General features: G+C 47.8%; 1 protein-coding gene across 10 annotated transcripts in view; it reads left to right on the forward strand.

Moving 5' to 3' along the window:
• The window catches only part of TCF4 (transcription factor 4), a 221,063-nt gene that overhangs the window by 181,002 nt on the left and 22,578 nt on the right, over positions 1-17,483 (forward strand). For 8 of the 10 annotated variants that reach the window (XM_086629777.1, XM_086629778.1, XM_086629780.1 and 5 more), the window contains 5 exons: positions 1,884-1,989; positions 3,859-3,992; positions 7,965-8,097; positions 14,719-14,786; positions 16,091-16,169. In XM_086629777.1, the coding sequence (XP_086485903.1) occupies positions 1,884-1,989; positions 3,859-3,992; positions 7,965-8,097; positions 14,719-14,786; positions 16,091-16,169 (520 nt within the window). Of the gene's footprint in view, positions 1-1,883; positions 1,990-3,858; positions 3,993-7,964; positions 8,108-14,718; positions 14,787-16,090; positions 16,170-17,483 lie in introns of all 10 variants that reach the window. The other 2 variants (XM_086629786.1, XM_086629783.1) reach the window with 1 other exon arrangement.

Genomic DNA, 17,483 nt, shown 5'->3' on the forward strand with positions numbered 1-17,483 from the left:
CTGCCATGGACAAGGACACCCTCCACTACACCAGGTTGCTCAAAGCCCCATCCAACCTGGCCTTGAACACTTCCAGGGATGGGGCATCCACAACTTCTGCAGGCAACCTGTGCAAGTGCCTCACCACCCTCAGAGTCAAGAAGTTCTTCCTTAGATCCCATTGAAATCTCCCCTCTTTCAGATTAAAGCCATTGCCCCGTGTCCTGTCACTACACGTCCTCTCCAGCTTTCTTGTAGCCCCTTTAGGTGTTGGATGGTGCTGGAAGGTCTTCCCGGAACCTTCTTTTCTCCAGGCTGAAGAACCCAACTCTCAGCCTGTCTCCGTAGCAGAGGTGCTCCAGCCCTTGGATCATCTTTATATCTCTCCTCTAGACCTTCTCCAGCAGCTCCATGTCCTTCTTCTGTTGAGGGCTCCAGAATAGGGCACTGTATTAAAAAAAAAAAAGACTTTGGCTTTGATTTGTAACGTTGAGCTCGTCCCAGACACTGACCTGTCTGCCCGGGTGACGTTGAGGCTCACAAAGCCCCAGGAGCACCTGTGCCAGCTGGGGAGGCCACGCCAGGCTGCCCAACTCCATCCCACGGCCCCGCTCGGGCTCTGGGAGCCCCGAGACACGCGGGGAAGTTACTCAGCAGCCCACAACCTTCAGCCTTTTGCTCCCTAAGTTTTCTTTCTGGGTGATTTTCTGCGCTTTTGGGTTTGGTTTTTTTTTTTTAATGAGTCCTTTGCTCCCCCACTTTGGCTGGGAGATACCAGCAGAAGAAGACCGGGGGCGCTTTTCCCAACCCCACCGGCGGCCGTGCTTTCGCCGCTGGATTTCTCTTCCCTTTCGCCGTGACCTGGGAACGGCGGAGCGGGCGCTCTGCCAATTTTGTGATCTGCTGCCTGCTTCGAAATGGAGGCAGGAAGGGATCCATTTTCATCAAGGAGATGACAGTGCTTCAGTCTTCCTGACCATCTGGAGAGAGGCACCTCCAAAGCGCCGAGGAGCGCAGCCGGCGGATGGGCAGGGAGAATCAATTGCTCCGTCGTTTTATAGATTGTGCAATTAATAATCGTGCCTATGACTGGGGTGGTTTTTTTTTTGGGGGGGTGGGAATTAGTTGAGTTGGGTTTTGGGTCATTTGGAAACGTTCTCCTGGTTGAACGATGAGGAATAAATCTCCGGTGTGTTAGTAAAGGAGTGGAAGGAGCGTTTTGATCCGCATCCGAAGTTTATTGCCCGGACAAATAGGAAAAATCTGAAGGAAGGAGGAATTTTTCTCCCCCCCTCGATGTGTCCACATGCTGTGTTGGTGGTCTCGTGGAGATCCAGGTTTTCTAATAGTCCTTTCAAGCTTCTCTGGAAAGAGCTTGATCCGGGGGGATTTAATATCCCGAGATATGTTTGTAATTTGCAGTGTTCTTGCTAATTTTTTTTTTTTTAAATTTCTTTTTTTTTTTTTTTTTTTTTTTGAGTTTAGGAAATAAAAGTTTTGACTTCCTTGCGGTGCTTTCGGTTTTGTTCCTAAGTGGGTAAAGCCCGTCCGCTTTCATCCGAGAAAATCAACATTGTTCCAAGTTCTTGTTTATTTTAAGCTCCGGAATGCTCTAGGAAGAACATATGTACATCTGTTTGTTCATTTTATTTACAGAAATACAGAGTTTGACAAATACCTTGAGCATAACCTTGTGTAAAAGCTGGAAAATGTCAGGCTGGAGTTGGCTTTTGAAGCTTTAAATTTATTTTCCGCTCACGCTCGGACTGAGGGTTTTGTGTTCCCAGAGAAGAATGATGCGGGGTCGGGAACTGATTTACACCGAGCGAGGTGAAAACTCCATATTTCTTTCCTGCTGCCTGCTAAAGGCATCCTAAATTAGTCTTTTTTTTTTTTTTCCATAGGTTTATGCCCCGTCAGCAAGCACTGCCGACTACAATCGGGATTCACCAGGTTATCCATCCTCAAAACCAGCAGCCAGCACTTTTCCCAGCTCCTTCTTCATGCAAGGTAAGGCGTCGCTTTCCGAAGGAAATCTCTTTTACATCCGTTTCCTGCCTTGGTGGTTGGGTTCAGCGCCGGAATGTCGTCTCGTGGGCTGTAACGTTACCATGAAAACGAAGACCTCTACGTCTTCGTTCGCCCGTTGTGCCTCCCAGCAGCTTGGTTTGATCCCAAATATCTTGTCAACCTCTTAGCATCCGAGATTCTGGAAGAATTGGATTTTTTCCCAACCTGTGCACGCACGTATACGACACGGATACTAAACGCGTGCAAATTCGGGCACGTACGTTCTGCTTTGGTTCATGTTCCCAAGAAAGAATCTGTCCTACGCAAAGCGTACGGTGCTCCACGGATATCCGTGTGCGGAATGCGAGCAATTTTTTTGGTGATGAAGGCGTCTCGGTTGAGGATGGGTTGATGATTTGCATCTCTCCGCCGCTGGCGTGCCGTCTTTCTCGCGATGATGACGTGCAAGTACAGGGAAGTTTGGTGTAACTTCAGGACTGAAATTCCTGCAGTTTGGAAAGAGCCACGCGCAATTAGGGTATTCGTTTTTCCGGGAAAATAATGAGTTTTTAAACACTTCTGCTTTAGGCTAAGTACTCGAGCGCTGCGAGGAGGGGTTCTACTGCTCTGCCACCAGCTCTGGTGGGTCCTCATGGGAGGGAAGAGGATATGGTTGGAAGCGTTGACCCTTTGGGTCATCTCCTGCCATGGGGGGTCTGCATCTGGACCGTTCCTTGAGCGGTGGTGGGAAGTATGACCCACGACTGGGAAGAAAAAGGTGCTCTTGGCTCTAAAACGTGGCTAAATACCACCCAAAGAGCGACCTGCTCTGAAGCTCCTGTAGACTTACAAAGCTGAGGATTAATTGGCTTCTAATGATGGCAAATATTTAACCCTTTGTCGTGCTGCGCCGTTCTGCGGTTTGAAGCGGCGGTATCTTCCCGCAGATTCCTGTTGAAGACGGAAATGGGAGTTAAATAACTGTTCAAACAGCCCTGGGAAGATGATGGCAGAAATGCTGCTGCTGCCGGGGGGTTTGAAGTGTAGAAATAAGGCAGGGCTGTAGGTGGGACATCATTTTATTAGACCAGCTCCTGTACTTTTTAAAAACTGAACAACTTTTCCAGCCCGCGTGCCCGTCTTTCAGGTCTGCTGATGGTTACGGAAAAGTTACTCCTTTTTTTTTTTTTTGGTTATTTTTTGTTGTTGTTGTTAACACATTGGCATCCTTCCCGTAGAGAATACGTTTCGCTGCATTGTTATCATTCCTTTCCAGTTGAATGCAAAAATAGGCAACCAACTGGTTTACTGGATGGAATTTGGGGAGCCCTTTTGGCGCTCTTCAGCGCGCGTCGGACCTCGGCCGTGCGCTGGGCTTGGGAGGTGCAGATCCCCAAGCTGCGAAATCCCTAAAAAGAGAAACCATTCCAGTGGTGCTGCTCTCTTTTGAAACAAACAACCCAAAAAAGCAACAATGAAAACAACTCCGAAAACTTTTGGGCTGTGGCAACATTGAAAGTTCAGGCTTTGACCTCAACGTTGACCACGTTGAGGCTTCTCCAAAGCTCCTTAGCCCATCCTCATTCTTTAGACTTCAATATATTTTCATTTCAATGTCCAGACTTTTGTTTCTGATGAAATTTCTTTCTAATGGAGTTGATGTAGACGAGTTTATGAAACCAGAGCTGGAATAAAGCAGCAGGAAACTTTCAAACCCAAGTGACGCGACCGTAACGAAGCACTGCGGGACGACACGAGCATTGCTTCGTTTAAATTAAACCACGTGGCTTTATGCTGAGCCCCGCGAGGGTCGTTGGGACGGGGTTTGCGGAGGCGCGGAGCCAGTGGTGTTTCCCTCCTGTGTTGCAGATGGTCATCACAGCAGCGACCCGTGGAGCTCCTCCAGCGGGATGAACCAGCCCGGCTACGGGGGCATGCTGGGCAACTCTTCTCACATCCCCCAGTCCAGCAGCTACTGCAGCCTGCACCCGCACGACCGCTTGGTAAGACACGAGGATGGATCCGGGGAGGGGTCGCGTGGCGGCGGTGGCGATGGGCACGTCGCACCTACCCGCTCGTGGAACGGGCACGTCTAAAAATGTTGTCCGCGCGTCATCGTGTGTTCCCAACTCTGCAGAAAGAATTGAGAAATGGCAAGATGGCGTTGCCTTGGAGTGATTTTTTGATTCAGGCTCTGCTGGGAAGAAGGAAAGTTTGAAGCTGGAGGGTGGCCCAGGCTGGGAAGGCCCCGGGAGCGGAGGTGGCTGCCTCTGCCTTTGGAAGGGTGATGATTAGGTCCTGCCACAGCTTCACCCTGTGTGCAGTAGCTGTTTCTGCTGAAGGTGTTCAAGGTCAGGTTGGATGAGGCTTTGAGCAACCTGGTGTAGTGGAGGGTGTCCCTGCCCATGGCAGGGGGGTTGGAACTGATTGATCTCGAAGGTCTCTTCCAACCCAAACCATTCTATGATCAATATTCAAATTATTATGTAGGAATTAGTAACTTGACACAAACTGCTGAAGACTTTGCATCATGTTTTCCATCCCTGGAGGTGGGATTATCAGAATTAGGTGGCTTTTCATGGGATCAGTAGAGGTAGGACAGCCAAGCGCCACCTTGGAGGTGTTCAAGGCCAGGTTGGATGAGGCTTTGAGCAACCTGGTGTAGTGGCAGGTGTCCCTGCCCATGGCAGGGGGGTTGGAACTAGATGGTCTTGAAGGTCCCTTCCAACACAAACCATCCCATGATTCTATAAGATCACACTCCTGTACATATCACAGCCTCTCCTAGTGCAGCTGGGAAGGGAAAAGAGGAGGAAAAAACTCTCGCGCAGACTCATCCTTCAGCTGATGTTGCCAGAAGAGGGTCGAGCCCGTGGTTGTACCCTCTGCTCGTCCTGGGGCCACCAGCTTGCCCGTGAGCTGCACCCACCTGTGCTTTTTGGTGGTTTTGATTTATGGCAAGCAGTGTCCTCTCCTGGGCTGAGTCGATAGATAACTATCTAGCATCAATTTTCTGCTTTCAAAAAAGAGAACGTGGTTGGGTTTTTTTTTTATTTTCTCCGGTACATCCTGATCTCTCGCAGGAGGAAGTTGCTGGGACCGATTCCATCTATTGTATTGGAACAGAATAAAATGGGAATTAAATCTGATCTGTGTACAGCTTAGGGGATGTTCTCCTAATATCACGGCTGAGTCGATGATGTAGAAATAACACTGGTTTCCATCAACACAGTTTATTGGGTTTGGTTTGATTTTGAGTAAGAGGTAAAGAAACGAACAGACAGCTGAAGCGAAGTCATTTTTCTCCAAATTCATAAAACTTTACGACTAATATTCTTCTACACCTCTACTTTTCGATCTTGAAGACCATTAACAACGGAAGAGTTAACGAGGAGCACTGGTTTTAAGGGAGGAAGGACTCCGTTGCTGTCAAAGCCTCGCAGAACCATCTTTTGGGGAATAAGAACTGAAGTCGTTCTTGCGAACCGAAAAATTCATTTGCAAAACAAATCTTGAAAGTCGCACATTTAACGAGGTCGGCGCGCCGCTCTGTAAAATTAATAGCGAGGCAAAAGCAAAAGAATTTCTTGGGTTTGTAACATGTCGGGGTTTTTATGAAGAGCTGAAGTACTTCTGCGATGTAAAATGGGTAGGGATGTTCCACCTAAAGTCCCCCAACCGTTTGTCTATGTAATTATTACTATATTTATCCTAAATTTCAGAGGTGGTGAGGACCAGTGATACCGGTGTGAGTTGTAGGTGCTCAGTGCCGATGATGCTCCCATCAATCATTTATTATCTGTGTCTGGACTGGCAGAGCCTTCTGTATTTTTGGTAGCCCTGGGATGGAAGAGAGGCAGTGATACTTTAAATACTCTATTTCTGCTGGAGCATCCATGAGTGGTCAGCTTGTTGAGGAAAGTTTGAGTTTGGTTCCCTGCAAATGTCCTTAATTTCTCAGCGACCTGGAGAGAAAATGCATATGGACAAGGGCCAATGGATTTAAACTGAAAGAAGGTAGATTTAGATGGGATCTAAGGAGGAACTTCTTCACTGTGAGGGTGGTGAGGCACTAGACCAGGTTGTTGAGAGGAGTTGTGGCTGCCCCATCCCTGGAAGCGTTCAAGGCCAGGTTGGATGAGGCTTTGAGCAACCTGGTGTAGTGGAGCCATGGCAGGGGGGTTGGAACTGGATGATCTTGAAGGTCCCTTCCAACCCAAACCATTCTATCATTCTACGAAAGAAAGAAAAGCTGTTTTATTATTTTTACTTTCTCAGGATTTTCTAAATAGATTCATTGAATGCCGAGAACTGTTCTCCACTAAGCTATGTCCACATCTCCTGTTTTGCCTAAAACTTTGGGCCATAGTGGCTCAATGAGAATATCCCAAACCAGCACTTCCATACGTGCCCTGGATCAGCCGTTTAGTGGAGGAGCTGGAGTCACTTGTGTGCAGACCGTTGACCTGAGCGCTCGTCCGTGACTCGTTTCTCCGTCACACGAGAAATGCTGTTGAGCTCTGCCGCTTCAGCCAGTTGGGTTCGAGGCTGAAGTCCTGGAGTGGTTTATAATGAGTCAAACCATTGTTCAAACGTTGGTCAGAGTTGATGGTCATTTTTCCGTGGATAAGAAAAATAAGTTGGGGCTATGTCGTTCACGTTCTTTGAGATGACTTTCAAGTGTTCAGTTATTTGGCACTTAATTACAAGAAATCCTGAAAAAGTCATTAAATGCAGGGAAGGATGGTTTTAGACACCGTAGGGAGGCAGAGGGCACCAAGGTGATCTTGCTCTGACGTCTTGATCCTGGGCCAAGGGCTGCCACGTGTCTCCAGCTGCCCGTGTTTCTAAGGAGGCTTTGTGTCAGAGTCTCCTAAACCTAGAGGTCTTCTGCAGGACCTCTGTGCTGGGGGCGATGCTGGGATGGAGATAAAAGCCGGGCATGTTCTAGGACCTGTCTGCGCACAGTGTCTTTAAGAATTAAGAAAATTAATTTAAGATGAAGAAAAGACTCATTAACGGTGCCAAAGGACACTAACGTCAACCAGGTTTATAGTGACACAAATTCAGCAAAACGTTTGACCGCAGCAGTGATGTGTCACAGGAGGGAAGGTTTGTGTTGGTCATCATAGAATCATGGAATGGGTTGGGTTGGAAGGGACCTCAAAGATCATCTAGTTCCAACCCCCCTGCCATGGGCAGGGACACCCTCCACTACACCAGGTCGCTCAAAGCCCCATCCAACCTGGCCTTGAACACTTCCAGGGATGGGGCAGCCACAGCTTCTGCAGGCAACCTGGTCCAGTGCCTCACCACACTCTGAGTGAAGAATTTCTTCCTTAAATCTCTTCTAAATCTCCCCTCTTTCAGTTTAAAGCCATTGCCCCCATAGTAGAGTCTTCTGTGTTGCTGCCCAGACGCTTGTCCCGTGCTTGTTTGGAGAACTCGATCCGTTGCGTTTTCGATCATCTGTGGCACGGAGGAACTGCAACGGGAGGGAACATTGGTCCAGTTGGTTACCCAAGGTGCCAGTGTGTTTCCTTACGGAATATTTTGTAATACCAGCCGTTCACCTCTGGTAGTCCAACCTTGGTTTTAATGCCAAAAGCAGTACGGGGTTTCTACCACTTCCCTTGGAAGGCTTCTCCTCCAGCTGATAGCTGTCCCTCTCAAAAAGGTTTGCTTGATACATCTCCTAACCTTTTTTAATGTCTTCTCGTTACTTCTCTATGGTAGATGAACCATCCACTGTGGAAATTTATCCGTATCAGATAGGGATATGCCATGTCTCCTCCAGAAGATGTGAAGTCAGGGTAGAAAAATATGCTCCTTGCTTAGTCTTAGGGCAACGTTCTACCTTTCTCGGTTGGGTGAAGTACGTCAGCGCTTGGGACTGGGGCAATACGAGCAGCCTGGCTGCCTTCCGTGGTCTCAGTAGTTAAAATATTTCCCTTTTTTTTATCCTTTTGCCACAGAGCTACCCATCACACTCCTCAGCAGACATCAATTCCAGTCTTCCTCCGATGTCCACCTTCCACCGCAGTGGCACAAATCATTACAGCGCGTCTTCTTGCACACCCCCTGCCAACGGGACGGACAGTATCATGGGTGAGTTGAGGTTGGGCGCTGTGGCCATCGCCCGACGCTCTCCCTTTTCCATCTGTCTCCTCTCGCGTCTGCTTCGGTGCCCCGTGCTCATGCCAGAGAGGCTGGAATCGAGGCGGAGGGTTGTTGGATGGTGTATCCCGGTGCGCGGAAGGACTGGATTCTTAGCTCAGTAGGTGCAGAGAGCAAGAATTTCATGGAAGTAAGTACATCATAGTTGACCTTCGCTTCCTCTGCTTGTGCATTTTTCTCCTACTTTTTGTGATTTAAATAAAATTGCAGCAAAGCACTTTGCTTCAGAGTTGGCACGGAAGACGTCGCACCAGTTCAGTGCCTGGTCCCGCTGGTTTTGAAGGCTGGTTTTATTGTCTTCTTTTATTGTTCTGTATCAGGACGTTCATCAGCTTCATTTCGTTGCTGGGTTGCCACGTGGGGTGGGAGGAAGCGACGATGGCGACGCGTCCCTGTAAGGACGTCGCCGAGAGTGACTCTAAATTAAGAGCAAATCTCTATATGGAAATACTTGGCAAAGAGCAGCTCATACTTCAATCCAGGAAATAACAAAAAAACCCCACAAAAACTGCTTTGCCTGTATCTCAAAGAGCAAATAAAGCAAATTAAATAATTGGTAAATAGGGAACACATCGCCGGACACATGGTTCGGATTACGGACGTGGTTGGGCCGCGAGCAGGACTAATGCACTAAGAATGGATAGTAGGTTCAAGTGTTAACACATGGGCATCATATTTTTCAAGATCTCTGAACAAAAAAGAAACTAAATACAGTCTCTTCTCCATTTGGCGCTGTCTGGGAAAAGCAGATCCTGTTTCAGGAGAGCGATTCCGCGCTCCGTCTCGCCGCTCCGTCGCGAGTTCTTCCGTTAACGATGCGTCGCTACTTCTGCGTGCGCGGCGTCGGAAAATCACTCTCGCTTTTTCTCAACGAGTCCGGTTTAATTCGCTGTCTTCGCGCCGGTTACGTAGAAACCTTACCGATAACCATAGAACCATAGAATGGTTTGGGTTGGAAGGGACCTCGAAGATCATCTAGTTCCAACGTTTCGGGCAGCGAAATCTCATGGAGGGACGTCACCAGGTACGCTCTGGAGCCCCCCAAAAATTCCCTACGTCAAAAACACATCCAGATTTTCTCCTGGATTCACCTCCTGAAAAACCCGGCGTGTGAATCAGAAGAGCGACGGTACAAACAGGCGGATTTTTTTTGTTGAGCAGCTGTAAATATTCACCAAGTAGTATTGTTGGGCTGCGGCGGAAAGTATTTCAGACAAAAAGTATGTCTTGGAACTCAACCCAAGTCCTGTTCTCCTCCTAAACCAACGAACCTCCCCTGAAATCTGGGCACACGCTGTCTTTTCCCTGATTTTTTTCCCGAGAAAGCCGTTTGAGCCGACGCAGCCGGGAGCCGACGTGCCTCCGTCCCGGTCCCCGGGGCGAGACGACGCGCAGCCCGGCCACGCTGGCCCCGTGTAGCTGCTGGAGACACGGCCCATCATCATCATCATCGGGCAGATGAGCTGCGTTCCCCGGTGGTCGTGCAGCTTTGAGAGGCAGCAGGGAGAAAAATCCTTCCGAGGGACTATGGGATGGCACTGGCGATGGATAATTTTCCGCTAAGCGTTGGCTTTTTCCGGGAGAAACGCGTGCGTTTCCCCTCGAGGCACTGGTTTCACAGGAATTTTATGAGCAGAGCAGTCCCAGTACACTCCACTGTGTATTTTACAACCACGCTGAGCTTCCAGTTACGAGAGGGTGGTGAGCTGTCGCCTGGGATAAGAAGACTATGACTTTTATCCAGCGATGTCACTTCCTTTATAATTCGGGCGGATCGTCAGCTGTGGATACCGAGATGGTGCGAGTTTTTCCACTCTTCTTAACGTAGAAACATCATTTCCAGTCCACTGTTTCAGAAACATCATCTGGTTTGGACTGGAATTTCAACTCTCAAAAATCTGGCTGCAGTTCTCTACTAGAAGGCTCCAGCCTATGGGTTACACTAGATGCCCAGAGAAGTTGTAGATGCCTCATCCCTGGAAGTGTTCCAGGCCAGGTTGGATGAGGCTTTGGACAACCTGGTGTAGTGGAGGGTGTCCCTGCCCATGGCAGGGGGGTTGGAACTGGATGATCTTTGAGATCCCTTCCAACCCAAACCATTCCATGATTCTATGATTCTGTGCTTTGCTCGATATAATTATCCTCGCCGAGGTACAGATTCTTGGAAGTTTATTCAATAACCTTCAGATTTACAACCAGAATCCCACCAGAAGGATGGGAAAAGGCTGTACTCCATCATTCCGTCCCTTTGTCTTCCAGGGCAGAGTTGTTCTGTGTAGAAACACGCTGAGAAAGTTTTAGGAGATGGAACTCCGACAATAAACACGCTCTTCGACAGCGGTGGAATCAATCCATCAAAAAGTCGTCTTGGATGCGTTCACGACGGCTTCGGTGCGTCAGTAGTGAGCGGGGGAACAGCTTTTTGTGGTGGGTTTTCCAGGGCCGTTTTACAATCCCATTCCCAAGTTGTCTTTGGTTTCGGCATCGGGCCAAAATCGGCTGCTGCGTCGTGTCGGGGAAGCCAACGGTTGGGCTCAGCTGCCTACTGCATGGAGATGGACTTTGCTTACCTGCTTTAAGTTCTTTCCCTGGAAGTTTCGTCAAGCGTTCCCTTGCTTTTCCCTCCAACCTTTGTCCACCATCGATTAATTGAAACTTTTCTTGAAGTCTGGATTGGACTATTTCATTCAGTTAAAACCCGATGCAGAAATGTCTTGGATAAACGGTGCCCTTCCAGGTTTGGGCGAGTTCCCTACCGTTCCTTGCACGAACTTGGTCCGTTTTTTGCGTAAGAACTTGAAAACATCTGTCCTTGTTGAGACCGAAAGCTCACCTACTCAACACTTCTGTCTCCAGCAAATAAAGATTTTCTTGGGAGGAATATAAAAACAAGCATATATAATGTTTTCCCAGTCGTTCCAGCACCATGTTTAGGAAGCTTGGAGCTCATTCTTCTCCGTGAAGTGGCCAGGCCTTTCCTGGAGGCTTGACGTGGCACAGTGACGTTACGTATTTGTGGAACGGTGCTCCACCTCTGTCGTTCTGATCCTGCTCCCTGGAGACCTGTTGTGGTCCTCCCTCTTTCTCATGTTGCCGTAAGCACCACAGGATAACCTTTCTGCCATCTTGTTTGGCAGCCTTAAGTAGCCTTTTCCAAGCTGGAGGATCAACATTTGTTGAGTTGGTCCTCTAAAGGAACCACCCTCTGCTTTTTCTGACTTCACTTCTTCTATCCTGTAGACCTTGATGCTCTCTTGATGGGATCTTTCCTCCGTACCCAAAATACAGGTGTGTCGTGAATTCCTAGAGGGTCATAACGGCCTTCTGGGTTGTCTCTGCTCTTTGCCCAGTTGTTGCTCGTTGTTGGGGAGAGCTTGCCTGTGTGTATTTATGGCGGAAGGCTTTTTGCCCCCGGTGTTCGATGCCTGGTGGCTTTTACGGACGTGTGGCATTTGTTGCAGTGTTACAAGGGCCGCTCTTTGCACGTCACATAAAATTTTTATTATCCTGAATCAGGGTCTTGCCAAACATCACAACCTCTTTTAGTTTCTTCAAGAGCCTTCAAGAAGTGGCTTTGGGGAAAGCTGAGAGTACAAATCCGTTCTGTTTACTGGATCTCCTGCATGGATGTGCTGTTCATCATGTTTTTGAAAGTAGTCAGATTTGCAGGACATGTTTTCCTCCAAAAAAAACGTGTTGGTTGTCCAACATGATGTATTTATCCATGTGTATGTTGCTCTGTGTTCTCTTTCCTAGCAGAGAAGTCAGATTGAAAATCTGATGGCTCTTTGAATTCACAGAACTTTGTTTCCAGTATTGGTTTTGAAGATGTTCTACCTTCTGTACTTCATCCCTAAGCAGTCAGTTTTACACTGGGATTAGAAGTTAGACAATTTTATGTTTGAGTTTCTGGAGAGCTCGTAGAAACATCGTTTCGCTCGTCTTTATTTTTCTTTTTACTGATTTATTTTAAAACTTTTACATTGACTCTTCAGTTGGAGCCAGTTTTTCTGACTAACCCCTTGCAAAATATCATCTGTCCCATGGCAAGGCAGACGAAAATCATCTGTTTAGCATTTCTTCTGTTACCCTTTTTTGCCTCGAATTCTCCTGTTGCTACCAACGGTCCGGCATTGTGCCTATTTCTGATGGGCTTGAAAAAGCTTTTTAATCATGGCTTTTAAGCCATTAAAATTGCTCTTTCACAGGTTTTTCTTTTGGTCCTACACTTAAATTACGTCAAATATTTGCTGAAGATGCTCCATCTTGCTCAACTCCTACATCTCAATGGGTTTTCTTCGGAAAGCTGAAGGCAAGTGGAGGAGAACTTGTTAGATGTGATGAAAGCCTTTTTATTTAGATAGGACCTGACAGTTGTGGTGCGCACCGAAGCTGTCATAGAGTCATAGAATGGTTTGGATTGGAAGGGACCTCAAAGATCATCCAGTTCCAACCCCCCTGCCATGGGCAGGGACACCCTCCACTACACCAGGTTGCCCAAAGCCCCATCCAACCTGGCCTTGAACACTTCCAGGGATGGGGCAGCCACAACTTCTCTGGGCAACCTCTTCCAGTGCCTCACCTGTTGGCTAAGCCTATCCCTGCTCAACTAGAGGGATGAACCAACAACTGCTCGATATTAATAGAAACAGTTGATTATATTCCATAGCCATTCCCTACATAAAGCAGCACTGTCCATCACCTTCCTCTGTAGTGATACCTTGACTTATCTTCTCCTACGTTTCCAATCTAGTTCTTATTTCTGTAGTACCCAGACCCAGGGTGATGTTAATGTTGTCCCATGCTTCCAAAATCCTTGAGCTCTTCTTGTGGCTCTTCTTAAGACTCTGTTTTTCCATTTTTCCTTCAAATTCAGGGGGTTTCTTTAGTCACCTCCAGATTTCGGTCATGTCCCTTACCTTACCATACCAAAACGATAGCTGAAGCTAATAATAGGTCACATCTGAAATGGTTAGTGACATAAGAAAGAAAAACCCAAACCCAAGAGCCAACCCAAGAGATCTGTTTATATGTTTGGTCTTCGTGTCCCTTAAAGCAATGAGAGATTCCCCATCTGACTGGACACCAGTGAAAAAAACTCACTTTTTTTTGTTGTTTTAATGGGTGGTTTTCAGTTTTTATGTGGGGAGAGCAACGAATGATGATGCAGAACTTGCCTTCCCCACATTACAAACCTCTACCGTATCGCTCTTCAAGCATCCCTTTCCCAGTGATGCTCCTTCTTCTCTGCAGAAGGGAACTTGGCACGCTGCTGCCCATCCTTGAAGCTCTCCCTATGTGTTTTCCAAGCTTTTCACCTTAATTTTCACCTTTTCACCTTAATCTCCATCCCTGGAGACATTCAAGGCCAGGTTGGACGAGGCCCCGAGCAACCTGATCTAGTTGGAGATATCCCTGTTCCTTGCAGGGGGGTTGGACTAGATGACCTTTGAAGGTCTCTTCCAGCTCTAACCATTCTATGATTCTATGATTCTCTTCCAAGTCTTCCAGGAAAACTTAAATATTCAGTATGTCTGAAGAATTCTTTTGTTCTTAGCGGTATCTGATAGAAGAGGTGGCCCAGCTCAGCGCTGTCAGGTTTCGAAGAGCGCGTGGATCAGGGTGGTTATAAACTGCTTGTTTCTCATTTTTTGGCCACCTGGCTTAAAATCCTTGGAGATGAACGCAGAAATATCGATCCCGGGCAGCAGTCAGCTGCGCTTTTTAGTTTAGTCTCCGAGAGGAGACTTTATTGCTCTCTACAATTACCTAAAACAAGGTTGTAGAGACATGGGTGTTGGTCTCCTCTCCCAAGTAACAATTGATAGGACAAGGGTAAATGGCCTCAACTTGCACCAGGGAAGGTTTAGATTGGATATTGGGAAAAATTTCTTCACTGAAGAAGTGGTGGACTTGGCAGTGATAGGTTTATGGTTGGACTTGATGATCTTAAAGGTCTTTTCCAACCTAAACGATTCTATGATTCTATGATAAATGGATATACAGATGCTGAAACCGGTGGGATGTTTCGCCCCGATTTTTCTTTCCTTCAGTTTCTCTTGTAAACAGAGAAGTTTTCAATCCCATCGCCTCAGAGGCGGTGAAAAAACATTTTATTAAATGTTCAAGAAATGGTCAAGTGAAGGAACAGTTTGGAAAAGTCCGTAGGGAATTCGATAACGTCTTGAAAACGTGCAGAGGACGGAGCAGGGGAGGCAGAAGACTTTCCCCAACCCTCAACTTGCATCTTTTCCATATCTTTGAGCATCTTCTACTCTTAGAAGCCTTTTGCTTAGAAAAAAATAAAGCCACACAAGTACTCTCAAATACATAATATATCAAAAAAAAACCCAAAACAGCACGTCAGGTTTCTATTTTACCCGCAAAAACAGAGCATTGAACGTGTTTGTTATCTACCTTAGCAAACAAATTAACGGTAATTAAAGATTAATTTGACGTAATTAGCATTGAAACGCAATTAAACGATGAGTAAGTGGACCAGGAGTAGGAGTTTGTGATGTCTTACTGTCTCCTGGTTGTTTTTTTTTTCAGCAAACCGAGGAAGCGGGGCAGCCGGCAGCTCGCAGACTGGTGATGCGCTGGGGAAAGCACTCGCCTCTGTAAGGAAATAATTTACTTTGGAATACACGTTTACTGGTTTGCAAATGTGAACTTAAATGGTGCCAATGGGACGGCTGGAGTTGACGAAGACCAACAGCAAACGGGAGACATCTGGTCGCAGAGGTCACCCGCGTGGAGTTCCCTGCCAACCGAAAAATATTGAGCAGTCGGTGCAAAAAAAAAAAAAAAGATGTTAAAAAGTTTTAGACTTAGTTTTAGGGCAGAATAAGAAACGGGAAGAGGGGACACCTTGACCTGGTCGCGTTGACCGAGTGCCAAGGAGCGGCGCGCGGTCCGTCCTTGGCACGCCGCGTTTCCTGGGACGAGGGAGGGCTGAGCAGAACCCAGCGGCAGGACGGCGTTGAGCGCTGCCAACACCAGGCTTCCTGTTGAATTTGCCTTTCGATTTTCTCTTTTTCATGACAGTTTCCACCTATTCAGTGAACCGTGGTTGCTCTTAAAGTCACCAGTCACCACCTCTTACCTGGGTAACTGGGGGACGGCGGTTTTCCGGCTCGGAACCGGAGGAAACGCCGCCGTGCCCCAGCTATCGCCGCGGTACCGGTTGGCACGGGCTGACTTTTAATAAGGACCGCTATAGTTATTTTCTGGGCAGAGTGGGTTCCATTGAGTTCTCATGAGAGTTAATATCTATAATTTTTTTCTTTGGTTTTTTGGCATATTCTTCCATGCTTCGTTGCAAAAAAAATGAAAAGTCAGGCTCTTAGTTTGCCCGAAATAACCGATACAGTACAGAATCCACTTTTTGAAGTGGTGCCCTGACAAACGGCACGGGTGACGAGCGGCGCCGCGCCGCGGGGGCGTTGGCACCCTCGCCCGGGGCACGCGGGGACTTTCTGCGCCGGAGCAGCCGATGAGTAGTTGGGAGTTTGCTGCTACGGATTCCCCGCCGTGCCAGGGTTTAACGTGCCCTTGCTCCCCTTTGCTTTATTTTGGCCGTTAAGGGATAAAAAAAAAAAGGGAATTTTCAGGCCTCGTTCCATGACGCTCGTTCGTAAAGTAGTTTATGGGATGAAAATATGAATATCTACCGTAGCAGATCCGTGTGACGGTCAGAAAGCATCGCTTAATTGCCTAGTGTCTGCTGCCATCAAAAGGGGTCTGGTGTCTAGCTTCCTGCATCTAATACGGTTTTTGTCTTTATAAAAATATTAATATTTGAATAAGAGGCTTTTTAACCTGTCCTGCTTTCATTTAAATGAACTGAATGCATAAGAATTCCATATTTCTTTCTGCATCAGTTTGTGATGGCTTTAGATTAATTCTGTATCATCTTTTAAAGATCTATTCTCCAGATCACACCAACAACAGCTTTTCATCAAATCCTTCAACTCCTGTTGGTTCTCCCCCTTCTCTCTCAGGTATTGTTGTTACAATTCTATTTTACTGAACGTTTCAACCTATTTTTGGTAGGAGATGCCTAAATGAGCTCCTACGGTGCCGGGTGTGAGATGCCCATCCAGGCGGCGGCGGTGGTGGCACCAGGTGGTTCCCGGAGCGCCGGGCAGGACACGCTGGTGGCCCCACAGAGATGGGCAAAGAGGTGTCCTACACACCGTATTTCCAGTGCAGAGAGAAGGTCGTTGGCAGCTCTCGGGCGGATGCGTTTACCGAAAAAACGGGCGTTCCGCAGCTTTTTTTGCGGCTTCCCGCAGCGCCCTCGGGCTCTGGTGGCAGATGGTTTCTGCCCCCGTGAATCCAGTTGATTTGTTTTATACTTTGTTTATAATAACCACGTGTTTTAACTAGACCCACTTGACCCACGCAAGCCTAAACCAAGAAGATCCAGAGGCCCAGCGTAGTTCTCAGGAGCATCAGGTGTTCTAAATGTTTACCTGAATGTAACTCAGATTTCGTAAACCTCGAGACTTTTCAGCCAGAACGTTAGGTTCCTCCTCGTTAGGTTCCTCCTCGTTAGGTTTCTCCTCCCACGCGGCACATGCGAACACCTTGGAGAAGGCCTCTTGACTTCCCATCCTCCTCTTTGAGATGAGGTCTATATCACAGGTGACCAAAGGCCCTGGTCTCCTCTTCTTTGCTCATGAGCCTTGGATCCTGTTAACCTCCCCGGGAATCCTAAAAGGCAGCGGAAGCCACCGAGTTTCCCTAGGGCAGTGCTGGCGAGAGGTGTGATCCGTCCCTCCTTCTCCATGGAGCATGAGTAGTGCAACAGAGGTGGAGAAGGCTCCTGGGCTCCCCATCCTTCAAAGCGATGTCCCAGCCTCCGAGACGTAGACCTAGTAGCAGCTTCACAGCAACGAGACCGTTTTTGGAAGGAAGGATGAAGAGAAGGTTGTGCTGGCAGGTCCAGGAGGACACCACGGCCACCTCCATCATGCTCATCTGCTGTGAAGGAGCATGTAATGATGAGGTGAAACCCAACCAACCCAACCCACCAAGCCACCCTTAGCAGGGGATGGGGGACAGAGGGACTAAGTGGCCTGGCATAGCTTGAGGGGAGTCCCACACCTCAAAAAACAACTTTCTGCCCTCGTTTGGCTTGAAATCACCCCCGAGGTGTAGCACCCCCGGCGCCGGGGCTGCGTTTCTCTTCCCGATGGAAGGAGAAAAATCCCCTCCTAGCTTGGGCCGCGTTACTTTCCGCAGGCTCTGTGGGTAAATAGGGAGAAGCGAGCGTCAAAATAAATAAAAATAAAGAATATAAGTGCGTTTAA

This window comes from Tauraco erythrolophus, chromosome Z, assembly GCF_009769465.1.
Source record: "Tauraco erythrolophus isolate bTauEry1 chromosome Z, bTauEry1.pri, whole genome shotgun sequence".
Taxonomy (NCBI): domain Eukaryota; kingdom Metazoa; phylum Chordata; class Aves; order Musophagiformes; family Musophagidae; genus Tauraco; species Tauraco erythrolophus.